Source organism: Antedon mediterranea, chromosome 2 (genome assembly GCF_964355755.1).
Source record: "Antedon mediterranea chromosome 2, ecAntMedi1.1, whole genome shotgun sequence".
Taxonomy (NCBI): Eukaryota; Metazoa; Echinodermata; class Crinoidea; order Comatulida; family Antedonidae; genus Antedon; species Antedon mediterranea.
The window spans coordinates 8,424,291-8,436,825 of NC_092671.1; the positions used below are offsets into that span (position 1 = coordinate 8,424,291).

General features: G+C 32.2%; 1 protein-coding gene across 1 annotated transcript; it reads left to right on the forward strand.

Annotated features, from left to right (window-relative positions):
* Positions 1 to 530: 530 nt before the first annotated feature.
* On the forward strand, positions 531 to 4,343 carry LOC140039585 (phosphonoacetaldehyde hydrolase-like). The gene is made up of 6 exons (XM_072085201.1): positions 531 to 842; positions 1,190 to 1,389; positions 1,738 to 1,894; positions 2,221 to 2,453; positions 2,916 to 2,987; positions 3,345 to 4,343. The coding sequence occupies exons 1-6, from the start codon at positions 674 to 676 to the stop codon at positions 3,531 to 3,533; spliced, it is 1,020 nt and encodes a 339-aa protein (XP_071941302.1). The 5' UTR covers positions 531 to 673; the 3' UTR covers positions 3,534 to 4,343.
* Positions 4,344 to 12,535: the final 8,192 nt, after the last annotated feature.

A 12,535-nucleotide genomic window follows, 5' to 3' on the forward strand; every position in this document is an offset into this window, starting at 1 on the left:
TCACAGTTTTATCCAGATGTAGGGGCCTACATTTGTTTGGAAAATGTTATTTTGAAATTAAGAATTTTTGATAGCGGTGATGCCTATCTGGATTTTATTTATTGAAACTCAATTAATGCATAATTTTATTACAATTACATTATAGTAATCAGCATATAAATGCTAATTATATACTTATTATTATATTATTATAAGATATAAATTAAAGCCAATCTCATGTAATTTATATTTTACATTTTGGTATTCGATCCAAATTTTATGATAAATATTGTGCAATGTTTGATATTCATTTACATACTGCCCGCTTGGTCTACATTATTTTATTTATATCTACTCGATTGCAGTAAATAAGTTAAATTAATCTTATTATAATTGAACCTATGTTACTGTATAAGTTTATGAGAGTTTAGGTTTTTCCCATTCTTGTGGATTTTTCCAGGGTCGTCAAACACAAACACGCATTCCCAGGTACGTGAAAGTCATTAAAGCGGAAACAAAGGTCATGGTTTGTGTTGTTGGTTGCGAATTGCATGTATGACGTGTGCATGTGTGACAGGTCCGTTGACTTTCTACTGCAAACTTTTGGTTTTTCAGGCTTACTGTGATATTTTGTATTTTATTAAGGTCTAGAATAGGCCTTCTACAGACGTGTATTACTTAAATTAATGATATTATGTTAAGAAGTGGTCTATGCTTATCTAGGCTTGGTAGTGTCACCACCAGGAGTGGTGGACTGTCGCCTTGTTTGGACCATTCAGCTGCGCGTGTCAACAGCACCCAGAGAACTAAATCTAGGCCTAACCAAGATATTCTTCAAATCCAATGCAAGCAGAATTATACAGGCGAGTTATGTTAATACTGCATTACCATTAAGTATACATATTACTAAATGTCTGAGTAGTGAGTGAGTTTATAGTCTATAAACCAGGTCTTTTTACTAGACACATATTTCCTAGCTAGCTATTTTATATAATAGGCGGCTTTCCTAGTACAGTACCGACATAATTTGTATTAGTATATTTTGTAAGATACTAGATAGGGAGGCTACTACTACTTTAACTTGCAAAAAAACTGTAGTTTTCCTTTTGTAATGTAATAAATATTATTTATTGTTGTTTTTTTTTTCAATTTGTCCTTATTTTGACACTCTTAATTATAACTTTCTCTTTATTAAAATTCTATTTTGTAGCATGGACCAATCCACGAATGCCATATCAAAGTATTCGTTCATATCAAGGCCCCCTTAAGGCTGTTGTTTTTGACTGGGGAGGTACAGTGGTAGACAGTGGTGTGATGGGGCCAGCAATAACATTTGTCAGAATTTTTAAAGAGGAAGGAATAGATATCACAGATGATGAAGCCAGAGGACCTATGGGAACACATAAAAGAGTAAAAATAACTTTTTTTTTTTTTTTTTACTTTTTTTTCATTTCATATTTATATTAATAAAATCACAAATTAAAAATAACTTTTTTCTCCGTGGTTGTCTAAAATCAATTCATGTCAAATCAATTGGCATAATATTAATTATTATCAATCATGTTATATAATACTGTATATATATTTTCTGATTTAAAAATAAATATCAAATACCGAATGCTATGCCTCAGAAGGATCTGTTAAGTGTCATTCTAATCCATCACATGGTTCCAAAGCCTTTTACAGGATGTATAGCAGAATCAATTTTACTGATATTTATAGATATACATTATACAACATACTTTCTAATGTTGCTAGGTCCATATACAGAAGGTGTTACAAAACAATGCAGTATTAGAACGATGGTTAAACCAGCATGGCAGGGAACCAACTGATGAGGATATTGACCGAATGTATCACCGCTTTATTCCTGTGCAATTAGAAGTGCTAAAAGACTACTGTTCCATGATTACGGGTAAACCATACAGCTGTTTAGCTTTATGTTCTTCCACCCCATATACACCTGTAGGGAGCTTGCATGATGTAATACGGAAGTACTATTCGCACTAGTTTGGCAATTTTTGTCTTCAAAGTCATCTGACCCAGGTCAGATGTCGACCTTCTGTTATCACAAAGATGTTTTGAAAATGTCCAAAAATTGGATCGGAACAAAAATTTATTAAACAACAAATAGTCAAATTGGCTGCCAGTCAATGGTTGTTTGCTTGAATTTAACCATTTATTTTGTCATTTTGTAAGTTACACGTGTTTTAATAAATAGAGTTTTGTTACATTTTATAGGAGCTGCTGAGGCTGTGAAAGTTCTACGAAATGAGTACAACCTGAAGATTGGCTCATCAACTGGTTGGAGTTCTGAGATTGTCAATGAGATCAAACCAATTGCTGCAGCTGCAGGCTATGTACCAGACTGCTACGTAGCTGCGGATGAAGTACCCCAAGCACGACCCCTTCCCTACATGGTCTGGTTAAATGCTATACGTATGGACATTCATCCTCTAGAATCCATTATAAAGGTGCGAGACTGATGCTATTATAGTAATATAGAAAAGATGATAAATAATTAAGTTGACATGCTTCCATCTTTCTGTTTGAGAGATGTGATAAAATAGTCTACTGTAAAACTGACTAAGACTGAATTTGACTAATGATTTGATAAATATATTCATTTTTTGTTACCAAACTGACAAGCACCTGCTTCTTTTGGTACTATTGAATATTGTAATTGTGAATAAATTGGACATACATAATTAGGTAAATAACCGCTGCGTTTCTTTGTTCAAATTAAATATGTATGTTTTAACATTACTATACTCTATTATTTAATGCTCACATTTTATATTAGTGAGGTGTATGATCACATTTCATTATTAAAAAACTTAACATAGTTCTTCTCACCAACATTTGGAGTTTTTGTGATTTTACAATCTGCAGCCACTAACCAAATACTATTGTAAGCCTGTTATGTTTAATTGTAGGTTGATGATACATTTGATGGCATTAGGGAAGGTACAAGTGCTGGGTGCTGGACTGTAGGCGTTGCTAAATATGTAAATATTCATTCTGTGTTGGTTTTATAGTTCCTTTGTATGTCAGAATAGAGCTCTACCGTTAAGTGCAAAGGTTTCTGACCCACAGTTAGTAATCCATCCATGGTAAAATATCACATTTTACTTTAAGTGGTGTAACAGCCGTATTATATCCAGGTAGAAAGCAATTATCGATCTTTGAGATTTGAAAAATTGAATTGTATTGTTAATTTGAAAACAAAATACCTCACATTATTATTTACAAATGTCTTGGTTAATAATATATAATTTATGGTATAGGCATTTGATTACAACCCCATTTTTCCTGGATATGCCACAGTTGTTTCTATTCTCAAATTTTTTTTCTATTCAAAACAGGGAAATTATGTTGCAGCTACCGAAGACCAAATCTCCAGGATGAATCCACGGGAGTATGAACGCAAGTTACAGCACGCTTATGACGTACTTTCTGATGCAGGCTCGCATTACGTAGTTGATAGTGTTTCCGACTTACCTGGAGTTGTCGAAGATATCAATCAAAGGCTTGCACGAGGCGAACGACCATAGTTTGTGTAGAAGTTCTTCTTTCTCTGGTGTGCCATATCTGGTACAGACGTGGCCTCGCAATCGATAGAAGTACTTAAATTACCTATTTAGAGAGACGATTATAATAATCAGGTTTAATTTCAATGTGTTATATATAAATAAACACTAAAACAAATAAAGAATATAAGAATATATATTTTTAATAGGAACGCCATCCATAAATGATTGTACTATTAAGAAATACATTATATGCTGCAGTTTTTTAGTATTATATTGTTTATTATAGAACTAAATTCTTTTGCCTACTCCACACCAAATTTTATTTAGTACAATAATTTACTAGCCTAGAACAAGAGTATCTACGGGTGTGCCATTACTTGTGATTATTCCCAGGAAATCGGTATATCTGGGTATACAGGACAAGAATAATGGATTCAGTAATATGTTTTACTTGTATGGTGCAAATTTCAAGGGTTGATCAGCCCGGTCTTGATTGCCAATTTAAATGAAACTAACGATGTTGCATTAACGCTTTAATCATGTAATCAATTCTAATCATTAACAATGCGTCTAGAATATCCCTGATCTAATAAAGGACAAAATATAGAATGAATTATGGCGGCACGGTTTTCATCATACTCTTAGATACTAACCTAATAACAGTACCGGTAATTTCTTTATGTGTTAGATTATTGCAATTGATTTACATTGATTGCTATATTGATTATATTTATATAGTACAATACAGTATTATCTAATTATATTACTTAAATATATATTATTTTATTTTTGTTTGTACGAAAGATTTTTAAATTAAATTGAATTTAAATTATGGCTATATAATATCACAAATTAACAAATTAAGATATATATTTTTAGATCGCATGTTAAATAAAAAAATTATATATTACAGACATATAGATCATTTCAATATGTGGTTGAGTTTATGTTTGTTTTACTTTAATAAAAGATGACTTTGAAAAAAAAGAAGCAAATTTTATAGAAAAATATTAACTAAATAAATAACAACATTTAGAACAAACTATTAACAAGCTGATTATAAAGAAAACAAAAACATTGAAAAATATCAAACATTTGAACAGCAAACTATTTAAATTCTTGATCTTCTCAAGAGGGCGCCAAACACAAAATCAATTTCCTCAGAGTGGGATTTTTAAAAAAATTATTTTTTTTATATTATTTTATATATTATTTAGGAAAATATTCATAGGATTCATTGTGTGTTTGTGAAAACACGTTTTCATTCGTTTATAAAGGTTTGTAGACAAGACTGTTACAAAATTAACACCGGTTTATGTAGGCCTACGATTTGTACTACTAAAATGAAAGCCACTTTAACTGTCCTAAGAACACATGCAATTTTAATTGTGGATCTCATGAATTAAAACTTCGCATTATGCGTGACAGGTAAATAATATATAATGTATCATAATATAAGTATTATTATTGTTTTTTAGCTTTATGATACTCATTGTTCTTCCTAGAAGTTAGTCTACACTAAAGCTCTGTCTACACTATCAAACTGTATGTGACAAAAAATGGATACGATGACGTCATATCACTACCATATTTGGGCACACCACATCATATCACTTTTGTCAAACACACACTACACTAGCCTACACTAAGGAACTTTACCAAAACGTTTGTGTGAAAGTTGTGAGTTTGTTCAAATGGCAAACTAAAGTTTTCTAGTGTACACTAGGTATTAGCATTTACTTTTTTTCTCCTCTAACTGTAGTCTAAATGTTATCTTATATTTATAAACTGTACTATTGAATTCCACTACTGATATAAAGGCGATTCTTTTGAATAAATAAAATTAAATATCTATCACTTTGCATAAACTATACAGCCTTGCCTAGTAACTGATGATTATCATTTTTATTGCGCCCTCTGTATCAGTTCTGTTACAAATTCTTCATTTCAAATTTAGAATTTTAAAAAAGATTTACTGGGTGACATTTCCGGTTCCGGTGCCACTTGGTTTTCAAATGCAATAAAATAAAACATTTAGATAAATCATGTTAAATAAATTGTCGTTATTTGACGTTTGTTAGTTTTTTAGCTCACCTTAAATTGTTAAATCAAAGACATTACCAAAACAGGTGAATGAGATTATTGTATTGTGCCGCGGCCTCTAGATGAACTTTATATAAAGGTTTGTTTAAAAAAGTAAGAAATATTATTTTACTTGGTCTTAAAACATAAGACATACTTTTATTATCTCCAAAGAAAAATTTCAGGAGCTTGCGAAACAACAAGATTCATATACAACATATAAAAGAACAAAATAAAAATCAGACCCAATCCTACAAGTTACCTTTTATAATCTATAATCTTAAAGAAAGCAATATCCTTTATTTAGTTTATAGTTCAATATCAGAAAATAGCTATTAAGAGTTTTGTACATACCATACACTATCAAACTTTATGTGACAAAAAAATGTGATGATGTCATAACACTACCATATTTAGCCATATCGCTACCATATTTGGGCACATCACACTTTTTTGTCAAATTATTTTGATATTGTTTGTAGACAGAGATTAAGCTAAATATCCGAAGTTACTGGTGAACTCTTCTTTGGAACACCTCTATTTACATTTAATATGATTTTCTTGGTCAGTTGTAACAGGGAGATGTAAAATAATATTTTACATCTCCCTGGTTGTAACTACTAATGATAAGAGGAAACGAACGAATGACACTACGACCAACTTCCTATCACTGGATGTCGAAGGTGTCCCCTTAGGTTTTAATGTATTCATGATTTCAACAATAAAACCTCTAATACCATTGAAATAATTATTTCAAACAACGTTTCTGTATGCGTAGTACAGAAGGTATATTGTCTACTTTTACCAAAAAATGTATATGTATGTGTATGTTTAATAATTTACTTGGAAGCTACACTTTTGAAACAGTGGCACACTTCTTGAATGAAGGTGCGTGCAGAGTAAATAAAATAAAAGTTAAGAAAAAAATGTTACCTGTTTTACTTTATCGTTTTGATTTAGCTTTGTATCTGCGTTAAAATCCAGCCAATTGCAAATTTTTGTATATGTATAAATATATTTTCATTTAAAAATAGAACAATGGAAAACATTATCTTCTTCAAAGTCGAGCAAACCAATTAGCAGGTCCAAACCGAAGTAAAATCTCATTTCATCCGACCTATATCTTTTTCAGTCGTGTTGATGGATGTAACCGGTAAAGCCAAACTTCTTTTTTATCCTTTGGCACATACCATAGTTTTTATAATCAAGCGGGAGTTAAGTTCACTTAACACCTAAGCTATTGCACTTTTACTGTCCAGGATCAATGAAGCTATAGCCATATACCTTACAGAAAGGGTATTGAGCTTTTGCATAGATCACGGTCAAAGAATGTTTCACGCGAGGGAGATTAGCATACGTGATGTTACCACCCATTAAGTAGCTAAATCTAAACTTCTAAAGTTTCCACTTCATTTATTTAAATAATTAACATAGAGATACATTTAAAACCTTTTTAAAAATCTTTTTAATCTTTTTATCTTTTAAATTTGTATATTTATGTACCGATCCCTTATACTCATTTTGAGTCTTAAGATACTTTTTATAAGCTTTACAAATGTTCTTGGTGCAATATTTTTTATATTTCGATGTTTTTTAAGGGGAAACTGACTTTTTGAGTTATAGTAATTGTTTTGCTGTGGTTTCCCCTGACCATTGTGCTCTGTTTCTGTTGTGTCTGTGTTTTGGTCGAATAAATAAATGAAATGAAAACACTTAGAATTGTTATTATGGCTTATTGGTACGTTAGAATAGTCCAGATGTACTACAGTATGCCAGCAATGTTCAACCATCAAACAAGATATCATATCACCAAATTTAATAGGTGTGCTAAACTTACTAAATATACGATAAACACGTTTTTATTATCATATAAATCTATAAATCGTCGTCATGCGGTAACAAATCTCAAACTTTCGACCATCTTGTGTCAGTCAGATTGGAGCTTTGAAAATGTTGGCGCCAGGTAAAAATATCCCGACAATTATGACAATATTAAGACATCATTTACCCCTTTATCAAATCAAATTTAATGAAAATGTAGACATTAAAGGTAAAGGAGGGTTAATAACACAGTATTGTCTTACCAGTTATACCAATTCAAAGATCACTACACTATTTTTTGCTCCAATGGGCTTCAAAATGGAAATTCACAAGTCTAATTGTTTTAACCACTAAACTTTTGATTCTTCGGTTTAAAAAAACGTAGAAAAGTTATTTGTTTAAGTCATCCTTTGCCCAAGTGAAGGGACACAAAGTTGACACGCGCATAAAAACTGTATCATTATTATCAGCGTTTGAATGCGCGCGTATACAACGTGTTTTCGGCGTTCGCGTACAACAGTCGTTATAATCATATCAACGTCTAAATTTGAGCGTACGTTGTATGTCTTTACATATCTTCTGAAGATATCAGAATGGCCCTGAGCTAATTTTATCATTTCAACACTTCTCTGGATGTACGGCACATTTTCGGAGCACGTGTCCAGCAACTTTAGGTCTAAATTAGAAGTGTGTACAGGTAGAAACGTAAACAAGGACTACATACTTTTAAACCAGCGTCATAACAATGTACACATGTAGTATCGATTAGTATTTGTAACATTTAACTCAACATTCCGTAGGCATATACAAAAAAGCAGGTAGGCCTATTCAACGTGCAAATTCTGCTCCTGTAATATAAAATCAACCATCTAGCAAGATCTATAGTATACTCCAAAATAAAGAGAAAATTCATATCAAATATATCAAAGCATATCAAATATATATCTTTATACAGTAAAGGCGGGTTAGAATTAATTTCTTTGCCTTTTATCTTTTTACAATGTCAGTGTTATACATTGTAAAACATTCTATTAAAGTAATATATGCTTTCTTGACAAGGTGTTTAGACGAAACGAATCTAAATAGTGCGACGTATGTCATAATTGACTCACAGTAAATCATGTATAAACGCAAGAGAATAATGTTAATTTAGTTTACGGTACGCTAGTGTAAAGAAGGAACTATATATAATAAACTAAGGTTAAATCATTGGTTAGACCTATTCGCCACAGTGGGGCCATGCTTGTTAAAACGCTCGTGGGATGAACTATCGACGATTTTATCTTTCCGAAACCATGATTCACGTGTCTATCCCTTTTGTTACATGAATTACTCCCCGTACGCTTGGTCAAAGGTCGAGTTAAATTTATGCGGTTACAGAGCTAAGAAGAACCCGGGGGGTATTAGCAGATATTCGTAATGTTGTCCCACGGGGAATATTAAGCATACATCACTACAACATCTTTTAATGCTACAGGCAACGTACGTCAGTATACATTCAACCGTTATTTAAGTGTGCAAAGTAAATTTTTCATGACAGTTTTTGCATTGATATGGTTTAGTATATTAAACATGTTAATGTTTATTTCGCCCAATGTTGATTATTATAAAGTAAGCTATAGGCCTAAATGATATAATCTTGCACGGGGTGTAGTGTACAATTATATTTATAGACAGCTAACAGTAGCTTTAATTAAAACGTTTGGTGTTATCACGTAACATAACTTTCAGCCAATCAGAACGTCTTCTTTACTTTACTCATTTCTGAATACGTGGCCCGTACTAAGAAAAAACCACGTAAGATTTCCAGCAACCAAAATGCGTATTGTGGGCCTAGCTGGCGAATTGTAAGTCTCAATAAAATAGTATCGTTCAGCTTCACATCAATTAATGTATAGCTTGTATATATTATGCACTGATTAACCTATAACTTGGAGTAAATTACGTCAGGGTGGGACATTAAAGTCCCACGTCACATTGAGCGCTGTAACGAGGTTTTATCAATCACCATTTTCAGACATGATTTATTATATCCATTGTTAATTAACAATCTTATCACACAACAATGATGTGATTTTGTGTATTATTAATAAAGATATTATGTATTTTGTTCACTTAAGATTGTCCCAGCGGTCAAGCCATATGCTAAGATTTTAATGTGACCATGTAAACACTATGTCACCATCTGGCGTCATCGCGTAGGGCTAATGATTAAAAACAAAGAAATTTGATATTGTATAAAAAAGATGCATTTAAAAATTCATTATTAGTACTTGGTTTGCTTTTTATAATGTTCGTTAGATAACGGTTTTAGAAATTAGTTATGGTTGTATCGTATATTGTATTTTATCTATATGAAAACGCTGACGTAATGATCCTAGAGCAAAGCTCAGCCTGGGTTCATTTTGTACATCACATTTTAAGTTGGGTTTTATCGAGAAATTATTGAAAATTCCTACCCTTTTTTACATACGGTGAACACTTTTAGAGATAAAAAAAACATATTTGAATAGGTCGAGAAGTCAACCTTTTCGTAAAATACGGAAAATGGGGAAATAAAATTTGTCACCATATCCGTCGCATATTTCATAAATCCCTTCCGAATTGATATCAAAATCAGATCATATTTTTATTTGCCTTATAAAACGATCGTCGACGCAAAATCGGAAGTGTATCGCGGCGCCATCGGTGGCGAGGGAGGCGACAGCCCGTCATAAAAAACGGCACAGGAGCAGCTGTTTCAGGGCCTCAAATTTACTATATGACATGGTTATTTTATGAGGTAATTATGCAGTTATTCTACCATTGAGAGAATCGAATATACACAGTTAATATGAGATGAGTCGCTACAGTAATTCCTAAACAAAACGATGAAATTCTGTCTTGCGTCTTCCTTTGCACATCCATTGCGATGACTACACTACGGTATTCATAAATGATATAACGCTATTAACGCGTGCTAACATTGATAGCACATATTATTGCGTAGATACGGTTGCATGTGCATGGATCATTTAGATTTAATAATGACAATCGATATTGACTCTTCCTTCAGCTGGGAAATTAAGCTGTTGAACCTATGTATCTGTCTAACGAAAAAGAAACAGCGCTGCGGATCCTCTCCTCTAATGTGGATTCATAAGTATATCGAATACAATATATTAAACTCACATACAACGAATTATTATAAATGATGTTTTAGGAGTTAGGCCTATCTCTTGTTGACATTTTCATACGTCATCGATACAATCAAATAATGGGCGGAGAGGCAAATCCCGGTGGACAGACTACAAGCAATTCTTTGCTTCCTGTGACAGGTATAGTAACTAGTCCGATGATAATTCCTCTTTCCGATCAGTTGTATCCATTATTTCATCTTTGATAACTTTGAAATTAAACAATTAAGCATAACATCAATCAGTATTATGACGGTTATGTTGGAAGGATCTGCAGCCAGCTGCGTCGGGCGAGAACTGGGTCGATCGTAGCATATAGGTCACGGCGCCCGAGCTTCGTTCTATTCCCCTCCCTTCAACTATGAATTAACTTTTACCAATAAGGTTAGGAAGCAAAAATAAATTTTCGGTTGATTTGCAGTAGTTGTTGAATGAAACCGATGGTTATTCGTTGAAATTAGGGATCGGGCGCATCTTCCAGGAGTTAGACTTAATTTTGTCTCTGAGTTGTCCACTCGCGGGGTTTATTTTTTAACGCTCATATTAAGTAATAAATACATGATTGTCATTAGTCTGAACGTTTTCAACTGCGAATGATAATACGTAATCTAATCTACTTAATGTTTTCATTAGGGATATAAAAAGATAAACGAATAGGTTTTTTTATTGTTTTTATAGAAAAATTCCTTTTATTGCTCCTTGTTTTCCTAAATTTGTAACTGTATCTTTAAAGAATAAACATGCAAATGTGAAAACGGTTAAATCTTTGTTAACACAATCACACGACTGATTCCTATCAACACATGCGTTGTTATTTCAACAAATTATGATTAAACTTTTCTTAATGTGACGCAACGAATAACATAATAACATTTAACATTGTTTGTTGATTTTCGTGCCAATTATAAACTAGATGAATGTCTAAAATTGTAGAACATGATATGGTTTACTAACTTTTGACATCTTTTACACGACTCCCAACGTCTACCATTTTTTTTTAATATTTTAAAAACTCGAGTTAGACGCCAATATAAATAATTAGTTTTCAGTGTTTTAGATTTATACTGAGTCAAATTATATTAAATTATATACGGTAATAGAATCATGTAATCTCAAATTCTGGGTTTGTTCTATTTATGTCACTTCTAATATGAACTTTGCCTGATTGAGTTCCAAGGTCAAAATATATTTAGATCTTTAAAAAAGTTGAAATAGAACGCACCAAATCAGTTGCTAAGAAACTAATTGAAGATACCAAACTATTTTTTGAATCAATAACTATTATCCTTATTTCATTCAAAATTAACTATCTCAATCGATTATTTCAATCAAAATAAATTATTATGTCAATCAAAATTAACGACTATTTCAATCAAAATTAACTACGGTACTATTTCAATCAGAGTTAACAATTATTTCAATCAAGATTAACTACTATACTACTTAAAGCAAAGTTAACTATTATTTCAATCAAAATTAACTAAATTTATGAATCAAAAGTTTTTGTTTTGAGGTCATCTTTAACCGGAAGTAAGTGATCTAAGTACCACATTTTCTGGAGTTCTGTTGCATGTTTTAAAAAAGAGTTTTACTCTTTGCCAGAGGCAAAACATGTATTTGAATTAACTTCAAGAAATCAACAAGCCCGCCTCACCATATGGATAAATGGACGATTGACTTTGCTAATGACTTCAGCTCCCTAAAGGCATTCTACGTTTCACTCTCTTAGCACTATTTTGATTTGACTTCCCACACACACTCGCATACCACTGATGTGGTACAACTGATGTAATAAAGTTTCCTACATGAGTTTAAAACGAAGAATTTAAAACTTTTTCTGAAATAAATCCGATTGTTTTATACTTTTACGTCACGGTTTTGGGCAGACGATTTTAACGTCATAAAAATCACATCACTGCGTCCATTAACCACCACAAGAGAACA

Bases quoted from the DNA above. Each gene is read 5' to 3' on its own strand.
- LOC140039585 (XM_072085201.1), top strand. From the start codon at position 674: ATGTTAAGAAGTGGTCTATGCTTATCTAGGCTTGGTAGTGTCACCACC. The intron at 1,390-1,737 runs GTAAAAATAACT...TAATGTTGCTAG, and splicing joins CTATGGGAACACATAAAAGA to GTCCATATACAGAAGGTGTT. The intron at 2,454-2,915 runs GTGCGAGACTGA...GTTTAATTGTAG, and splicing joins CTCTAGAATCCATTATAAAG to GTTGATGATACATTTGATGG.